General features: G+C 54.9%; 1 protein-coding gene across 1 annotated transcript in view; it reads left to right on the top strand.

Moving 5' to 3' along the window:
- Window positions 1-8704, top strand: part of PATZ1 (POZ/BTB and AT hook containing zinc finger 1) — a 44312-nt gene extending 35608 nt beyond the window's left edge. The window contains exons 8-9 of the mRNA XM_027863197.1: window positions 5444-5581; window positions 7275-8704. Coding sequence (XP_027718998.1) covers window positions 5444-5581; window positions 7275-7693 — 557 coding nt within the window. The 3' untranslated portion in view covers window positions 7694-8704. The remainder of the gene's footprint in view (window positions 1-5443; window positions 5582-7274) is intronic.
- Window positions 8705-9575: the final 871 nt, after the last annotated feature.

Genomic DNA, 9575 nt, shown 5'->3' with positions numbered 1-9575 from the left:
CTACTACTACTACTACTACTACTACTACTACTACTACTACTACTACTACTACTACTATGGGAGAGAGCATGACTTCTGGCAGTCCCTTAGGTAAACCATCCTTGTGAACCTCGGCATAAATATCCAAGAAATTTCCAGATGCTTCACAGATGTGAAGTGATGTTAATAACAGCCCTCAGCAGAGGGGCTGGAGGGGCAGCACGTCGCCTGGTGGCTCACAGACTGAGGCCACGATGGCGTGGGGCAGTCACAGCGTGGGAAATCAGAGACTCGTCTCACTGGCCCCCGGGGCTGATGTTTTCATCAGATGCCCCTAACAGGAGAACCTGGGTAAAGCTGATTGCAAAGCCAGCATTTCCAGAAAGTTAGGAGACCCTCAAGTTTTTGGACGCCTCCGTGAGGTGGCAGTAGTGCTTGTAGGAAGGATGTACAGGCAGGCCAGCTGGGCTGGATGTGGAGGCTGTATGTAGCTGGATTAAAGTGCTTGGGGTATAGTGGGGGCGAGACATTGAGCCAATGGGATTTCACCCCTCCTCCAGTCAGACGGAGCTTTCAGACGGTGCCTAAGCACCCCTTCAAACCCAGACAAGCCAACTGTTGGCCAGTGTTTCCACAACCATCTTCCGTTATCATGGCTGCTAGCATCCGGTAAACTTTGTGGAGGCCAGTGAGAGACGATGCTGGTCCTCTCAGGTGAATTGGAGAATCCTAGCTGTTGTCTCCAGGACAAGGGGACCCCATGGAACCTCGTTAATGGACTCAGCTCTGGACAGTGAAGTGAAGACCAGAGAGTGGAGACCACGGACTATGATAGGACATGGAAAAAGCTGAACAGATTAGGAACAGACCCCGGGTGAAGAGGCCGCTAATGAAAACAATGGACATTTTACAAGATTTATATGGTTTTCTCTCCTAGAGCTGGCAGAGGGTGGTGTGGCTGCTGGAACACAGACTTAGTCATTGGGATATGTGATTCAGAAACAATGACATCGAAGACCATGTTTTCTCAGAAGGGCCGCATTTGGATCCAGGTTGCAGATGGCACGTCCTTGGGCCTCAGCCCTGGAGGCTCATGGCCGCCTTTCTCCAGGGCCTCAGAAGAAAAGTCAACTTTAGGCTGACCCATCTTGGGAAGTCAGAGGGACAGGATATGGTCCATTTCTTAATCAGAGGAGAAGAAAAAAATAAAGCATTTGCTTTAATGTTTTGAGGTTTGCAGAGTACTTTTCCTAGAATTATGAGTATAGGCTGGTTCCTTGTACAGATGTAGAAAAAGAATCAAGCAGAGGACTTCTGGCAGAGAATGGAAGATGAGGCATCATCTCTGGACATCAGAGACGTTTTTAAGCCGCCATCTATGTACAGGGAGACATGGGAGCTTAAGACGTATTGTTATTTCCTTCTGTGATAGAGAAAATTGGTGTAGAGCCTCACTTAAGAAGATTCCCTGACCCTAGCCATTCTAGACAGTCGAGAAACGCATTTATTAAGCACCTGCTGTGTGCCAGGCACTGTGTCATGTGCTGGGGATACCAAGAATGGCCAAGGGCTGCTTTGGGTCGCCTTCAGTCCAGGGCTGTGCCTCTTTGTGTGTTGTAGAGACGGTTTCAGCAGCATTCCTTCCGGGGGTTTGTGTACGTAGGGTCACGTCCACCATCTCCGTTCATCAACGGGGTGAGATACGGCATAGCAGTCATCCCTGGAGGATGTTTGCTTCTGGGGGCCAGACATCCACCTGCCTGGCTCAGGGAGGAGATGCACCTCACGTGGTGGGACCTCCAGGCCCTTTCTAATGAATTCTGGGAAATCCCCAACATCCCTCTACTGCTTTGGAGCCCAGAACTCTTTGGGGCGAGGCACGAGAGGGGGCTGGAGCCAGCTTGTGCCAGCTCCTGAGGCATTGTTCTGTTTTCAGCGTGAGCCTTCATACCTCAGAAATCAGCAAACGCTACAAACCAGGACTTGATTCATTGTTTTACTGACTGTCTAGACTTTAAAAAATGATGGAGACCGCGTGAATGGGGCAGGTTAAACTTAAAAGTGTATCATTTTGTTTTTTGAGAGCTACTCGTTAAACATTTACCAGCAGCAAACCTCTGGTTAGAAGCCTAACGGCCTGAAAGCCCTAGTTGTAGTTGGACAAAAGTTGTCAAGAATGATGGTGGAGAAGGGGCGGGGCAGGGGGCTGGAGCACCATGGAGTGCCTTATTTGTGAGGGTGGGGAGTTTGCCATGAAGGAAGATGGGAGCTGGGGGAATGGAAGGGCCAGGCCTAACCCATTTTCAGCATTGGAAGGAATAGTGGAGTTTAACAGCAGGACAGGAGTAGCTATTCATTATCTGTTTAGTTTTAACAGAGAGGAGATGTGTGTGTGTGTGTGTGTGTGTGGGTGTGGGTGTGTGTGTGAGTGTGTGTGTGTGTCTCCCCCCTAGCCCAGCAGCAGGACCAGATAAAGGAAGATTTCTTCCCCCCGGGGATTGCAGCTAGCCAGAGAAGCTACCCACGTCCTGCGTGGACTGCTCCCATCACCAGAGGTGCAGCCCCTGGGAATCAGGAGGTTTGGAGAGCACTGGTGGGCTCTCGGTGGAGGGTGGAAGTTGTGGCCTGGTTTGGCGGCCGAGTGAGCAAGCAGATGTTGTCATCTCCATTTCACGGGCCCCCTCGCTGCCAGGGTTCTGACCCCAGGCACTCGGCTCCTGAGATGCTTTCTGCCCCAAAGCTCTACTCGGGCCCTCTTCACCTTTGTCTTCATGTCTCCTTGCCCCTTGGAGCTGCAGTCGAGACCAGCCCAGTGCCCTGTTCTCCTGGAAGTTGCTTTAGCTCTTGCTGGGGTGTTCCTAATATCCAGAATAGCTCAATGATCGGAAAAAGAAAGAAAGGAAGAAAGAAGGAACCAGGGTTCCCAGATCTCCCAGCAGCCTCATTTAGGCAAAGCCAGGTAAAGCTGGGTGCACCCCCTCCTCAGGGGCCAGTCACAAAAATAAGACTCAGGCCCTTTCAGGACAGGAAGGGGGTGATCTGTGCAGCCCGACTCATGAGCTGCTCCGTTAGGTTCCCATCTGCCCTTATGCTTAGGTGCCAGACACACTGCCCAGCGTCCAGTGCCCGCAGAGCCGTGCCATCGATTCAGCTTCCTGTCCAATAACAATTGGTCCATCTAGTGCCTTCATGCAGGGAACTGGAGATTTAAGGAGTACAAAGACATAGCAAAATCCCAGCCCTGCCCTCCGAGAGCTTGCATTCTGAGCATTGCTTCCAGGCCAATTTCTGGACCCATTTATGACCCAGTCCCCAAAGCAGGAAGGAGATTTCATTCAAACCTTACTCACTTTCTCTATTGAGAACCAAGCAATTTTATCAGACAAGGACCAGACACCAGTGTAAGATTTAGTCCATCCCCCCCGAAGCAGCAATTTCCAGAGCCCCTCCCACCCACCATCCATCCGTCCATTGACAAGTATTTGTCAAGCCCTCACTGTGTGCCCTGTTGGGGATAGAAGTACAAAGAATGAAACCGTTTCTATGTGCGGCAGCAGCAGACTTTCCCGTGCTTTGCCCCTTACCTTCCTCCTCCACCACCAGCCTCTTCCTCTTCCTCTGGGAGCGCCCGTTCAGCCTTTCTAAAGTGTAGGAGGCTTCTTTTCCAATCCCATGTCATTTCTGCACATTTGCTGAGTGTCTTACTATCTTTTCACCCCTGGGCTAGGTGCTATACTCAGAGATGCCCTGCTCTCAGAGAGCTTCTGTGCTAATCCATCCGCACAGCACAGATGCATAGGCTCTGTATGACCCCCCCCCACACACACACACAGATGCTGTTAGGGGTCAGGGACTGGACAGCAGAATAACTAGAATTCTCCTCCACACCGATCTGTGCACTTCAGAGTAAGGAAGGCAGGAGGGGGGCATCCCCTGCTCCCATTCCCATATGCCTCCAGGCTGACCACAAGCTGTCTGCACACAAGCCCTGGCCTGTGCCCAGAAGTGTCTGTGCTGGGACCCCAGCCCAGCTGTGCCAGTGGAATTCATCAGGACATGACAGTCAAAATAAAGAGCAGATGAGTGACTTTTCTAGGTCTATAGTGGGCCATCCTTCAGAACCATTTGGTCCTATACAAGTGGGCCTGCTTGTTTTACTGTGGTCATGTCTTTAAAAAAAAAATCACAAAAGTTCTAAGTGTATTCAAGCTGAATAATTATTACTGGGTTAAAGGGATGTAGTCACTTTACCCCACGCCCTCTGCCAAAAAAATGTTTTAAATCTTCTAAAATGGCTAGACTTTCATAATATCCCGATTTGGAGACATGCGTATTAAAGCCAGTGGTGTCATTGGACTCAGGAAGAGTCTGGGAGAAGAAGAGTCTGGAGTCAGAAACTCCAGACAAACTGGAGAGCAGCATTAGCTAGAGAAACCTCAGAAATCACACTCCTCACTACGGCTTTGGTTTCAAGCAAATGGATGGAGATTAACGGCAGAGGCACCATCTTCATTTCACACTTTCTAGAGAGTCAGAGTGGACCTCCAAAGCCTCTCGGCTCTGAAAGTATAACTCCGGTGTCGGAAACCTGTGGGATGAGGAGACGTAGAAACAGAGATGACTCTGTCCCTTTAATGTGACTTCCCAATTTTAAAAGTACTTTAGCAATTCAGAAGATATCAACAGTTACTTCATAGTTATTTCCCGAGGTTGCAATTCAAAAGCAAACCCTCACCCCAAAGAAGCGAGATCTCTCGACTGTGTCACAGGGAAGGAGCCCAGGGGAACTTGGCCCGTAAGGTCTGATCTCCTCTGGTTTCCCTGGACACCAAAGAGGGCATTTGCTTTCTTTTATTTTCTTAAAAAAACCAACACCGACTCCTGCTTTGCTGGTTCTCAGATGCCAGGGCTGAGTTAGGCCAAGATCTCCCCTCTCCCCCTGCCCCGTTGATTCTGATCGTCCGGCCCTCTCCATCTCCCTGTGGAGATTCTTGCCCCATCTAAGGAGAGCGAGGCCAACTCCAGCTTGGCGGAATCGGACTCTTCCCCCTCGTTCCACAAGCGGAATCTCTTGGTTCAGTGACTGTTCTTGTACTAAGTTTGGACAGTCTGAACCAGCCCCTGAGACAGCCAAGGACGCTGACTATTTGTCCAAGGAGGCTGGTTATTTGTCCCAGGGGCGAGGAGGGATGGAGATGTTTTGGCATCTGGTCTCTTCCACCACCGAACGTTTCCTGAGCCCTTTGCTCAGATCTGGGACGCTCGGCTCTGCCCTCCAGGAGTTTTACCCGTCAGGGCCCTCCCCACGCCTGGGCTGCCTCGGTCGGACGCCGCTGCCCCAGCCTCGCCCACCTAGACCGAGCCGGGGCCCCCGCTAGCGCGAGCCTGGCAGCCAGATGCAGTCGGGGAAACTGAGGTCTCTCGGTGCTGGCGGCAGGATCTCATCTCCTTTTGTCTCGTTTAGGTTTCTCCTCTGCCTCCTACTTAAAGGTCCATGTTAAAACCCACCACGGTGTTCCCCTTCCCCAGGTCTCCAGGCGCCAGGAGCCCATCCCGAATGGGGGAGCAGCGTTCCACTGCGTCAGGACCTATGGCATCACAGGCAAGGACTCCCTGCTCTGCACGCTGCTTGTCTGCGCAGACCGTGCGGTGGGCGCCGGGCTGGGCACGGGGAGGAGGGGCGGAGCGGGCCGGCTGCCCGGAGGCAGCCGTTGAGGGCGGGCACCAGGCGGTCTCAGGCTGGGCCCTGGGGATTGTGAGTGAGGCTACTTGGGTCCCCCAGCCAGGCCCCACACACCTCCCGGCCCTCGCCTGCACTCTGCTGCCGCCAGCCCTCCCCTGACCCATGGCCCTGCGCCCCCCACCCCCGCATGATCAATCAGAGGATGTGTCCAGGGTGAGCAGGGGGTCTGGAAGCATCGAGGCCAGCCGCTTCCGGCCCGCCTGTGGCCGTGAGGTAGGCTCCTGTGAGGTCAGAAGTGTGGGCTGCTGAAGCCTCCTCCTTCCCTAGGGCCTCCTGGAGAGCCTTGGGTCACCCAGGGAGACGGGGAGCTGTCCCGTTGCTTGGTCACTGGGCTTGTCCTGGAGAGATGCAGTCTGTTGTGGACTTGGAGGCGAGCCCAGGGGCTCAGCCAGCCAGCCGCTGTGCCTGGCCCTGATTGATGGCATGCTCCGTGCTCCCATCAGGGGCTCGAGAGGTCCACGGCAAGAGCCCCGGAGCCGGGGACTGTAGCTGTGCCTTCTGCAGCCCCTCTGCGACCTTGGGGCTAGTCAGGAGAGAGGCCGCTGGGCCTCGGCGTAGCTGGCTCCGGGGCTGAAGTCTTTAGGAAGAGGCTGAAAGGGCTTGGGACGAGCTGAGGGCTCGTGGCCAGCGGTGGCGAGAGGAGAAGTCGGTCTGGCCTCGTCTCTCTCCCAGGCTTCCCTGGGGGTGCTGCAGGCAGCTAGGGTCTGCACAGTTTGTGCGGGCGGGCAGGCAGGCGTCTCTTATTTGGAGCAAGAAGAGCTGGAGGCAGAGGAGGCAGTGTGCCGCAGTGTGGAGAGCACAGGATGTGGAGCCAGAGGGCCTGGGTGCGAATCTTGATTCTGCTTCTCACCACCTCGGTGACGTTGGGCGAGTTGCTCCAATTTTCTGGGCCTCCGTTTCCTCCCCTGTAAAATGAGTGAGGGGCTTGGACGGGATGATCGCCAAGGTCCGTCTTGGAGCTCGCAATCCTAGGGTCCTGTGGCGGACCCCGGGGCTCTGGGCTTCGCTTTCTCGGGGTAACCAGTGCTTCCTCTTCCTGGGGCTGAGGTGTGGGCGAGCCGAGCTTGGCAGCCCAGGCAGGATGTTCCTGTCCCGCTAGGAGGTCGTGCTGGGCCGGGGGCCTCCGTGAATGGTGTTTGTTGGTGGATGGCCTTCTTCTGTGTCCTTGAGCTGCGAGGGGGGCAGCCCAGACCTGGCTGTTGGCAGGTGTTTAGGGACTGTAGATTTGTCTCCGCTGCTCTCCATCCCAGCCTCGGGCTGAGGTGGGGACGAGGCGGAGGGCATGGGCAGAGAAGGCCCTAGCGAGGAAAGCGGCATCTCTGGGGGTCTCTTGATCCCTTTCCTCACAGGTGCTTGGCCCACGGATTGAGCGGTTAGGCCTCCTGGGGCCCTTCTGGGGCCGCGTTTGACTTGACCACCTGCTGGCCAGCCCCCTGCCCCCAGCCCCCAGATCCCAGCCCACGCTTGCTAGTCTGAGCCCCCGGTCCCCTCCAGGAAGGGGCCTTTCCAAAGCCTGGCCTCATCTGTGTGTTTTGTCTTGTTCTGTTTGTAGAAGGCCAGAAATGCTCACATCAGGACCCGATTGAGAGCTCTGACTCCTACGGCGACCTCTCGGATGCCAGCGACCTCAAGACCCCCGAGAAGCAGAGCGCCAACGGTTCCTTCTCTTGTGACATGGCCGTCCCCAAAAACAAGATGGAGCCCGACGGGGAGAAGAAGTACCCGTGCCCCGAGTGCGGGAGCTTCTTCCGGTCCAAGTCCTACCTGAACAAACACATACAGAAGGTGCATGTGCGGGCCCTCGGGGGGCCCTTGGGGGACCTGGGCCCCGCCCTGGGCTCCCCCTTCTCTCCCCAGCAGAACATGTCCCTCCTGGAGTCCTTCGGCTTTCAGATCGTGCAGTCTGCGTTCGCTTCGTCGCTCGTAGACCCGGAGGTCGACCAGCAGCCCATGGGGCCGGAGGGAAAGTGAGGCCGGCTTGTCCGCCCTGACGCAGCGGCGGCGCGGTGCTGAGGACGGGGAAGGAAGCGATGCCGTCGGGTTCTGTAGCTGAGAGATTTTTCTTCATTTTTAATCCCCAGACTCCCTCCCTCCGCCCCCCACCCCATTCCTAAAAGCTCTTTAGAAGTAGCTTCTCAGACCGAAGCCGTACGGGACGTCTCTGCGGCCGAGGACGAGGGTTAGGACACGGGGCCGCCAAACACTACAGACGTCTCCGAGGCCACGCCTGGACCGGCTTCCTGCGCCGACTCCCCGCGGCGTCCCGGGGCCCTCTCCCCTGTCCTGCCCTCCATCTTTCCCTCCCCGACCTCCCTCCTTCCACCCAAGAAACCGCAGTAAGTTTTCCACCCACCTGCAAACACTGATCAATTCCCAGCTGTTCGGAAGGACTCCGGAAGCCTGTAGCATCTAGCCGACCACGGTGCCGTGATCCTCCTCAGAGACTCTCAGAGAAGCTGGGCCGGGGGCTCCGAGATTCCCCAGCCCCCCAGCCCCCCAGAGGCCGGGAGGCTCCAGCTGCCGAGGGCACCCAACATCCCAAGCCAGTTCTCTTGCAACTTTGACCATTCAACTTGCTGTCGGGTTTTGATTCTCTAATTATTATTATTATTGTTATTATTTTTAGGACCTGTTGTAGTGAATTGCTACTGAAAGCCAGTCCAGGTGATATACAGAGCTCTTTTTAAGCAGCAGTCACATTAGGGTTAGTATTAAAATTTTTTTAGGCGTATCATAAATAATAACTTGGCTAGTTGATGGTTTTAAGTCTATGGAAGAAATAGTTTTATGCAAAATTTAAAAAAAAAATGCCAGTCTGGTTGGGGTGGTAGAAGTGTGGTTTCTATCTGGGTACCCCAAAGATGGGAGAAGCCAGGAGCTGGGGGACACTGTACCACTCGTATGTTGCGTTGAAATAAACCCAGTTTTGCCCAGTGATGTGATTTGATCTGATCAGACTGTATTAAAAAAGTTAGTATGTTACTTACCCGCTTTGTCTGGTCATTGAATTGGGTAGCGTGGAGCTCGGGGCGAGGCGAGGAGCCGCTGACGCGACGAAGGGATGGGGGGGCTCCTGGTCTGAGGATCCCAAGAAGCTTGGCTTGGAATGCCAGGTTTGCTTTCAGGCGCGTTGTCTCCGGGGGCCAGTTCCTGACCTCCCCTCTTTCTGGTGTCCCTTCGACGTCCGAATCCTAAGGCACTCTGGTGTCGGCTGGGCGGTCCTGCCAGCCCTGTGGGGCCTCTAGGGCAGGAGTCTGGGGTCTGTGGCTACATCTCAAGGGTTCTGTGAACTTGGATGGGGAAAAAAGGACGTCTTTCTATGTTCGCTAACCTGTGGTTTCCTTTGTGATCCTGTGTATTTGAAGCTGTTTTTCTGAGAAGGGGTCCAAGGCGTCCCTGCCCCCCAAAAGGTTAAACAGCCCTGGTGGAGAGGGGCCCCCAGAATGCAGACAGAATCTCCACGTCTGATGACAGGAATCCGACCCTGAAATGCTTTTGTTACAGCCTTCCTCTGGCTTAGACTGTGCGCTTTGCACACAGGCCCCACTCCTAAAGGTCAAGAAACGCCTGGGGTCGGGAGGGGAACCCCAATGACTGTCTACATGCGAAGACCAAGGCAAGCCAGGGTAGATGAGAGGGTCTTTACTAGGAGGAGATAGCCTGAGGCACCAACAGTTCTCCAAAGAGCTCCGGCCCTGCTCTACCATACCCCATGGCTCCCTATCGCCTCTGGGATCAGTTTAGAAGCCTGGGTGTGGCACGTGGAGCCCTTCACAGCCCCCCTCTGACCCGCCGGCCTGTCTGCCATCGATCCTGGGGGGTTTCTGTCACATCAGATGCCTTCTCCCTGGCC

The sequence above is a fragment of the Vombatus ursinus genome, unplaced genomic scaffold (assembly GCF_900497805.2).
Source record: "Vombatus ursinus unplaced genomic scaffold, bare-nosed wombat genome assembly UNPS02001287.1, whole genome shotgun sequence".
NCBI classification, from domain to species: Eukaryota; Metazoa; Chordata; class Mammalia; order Diprotodontia; family Vombatidae; genus Vombatus; species Vombatus ursinus.
This window is presented reverse-complemented; position numbering and strand designations above follow the sequence as displayed.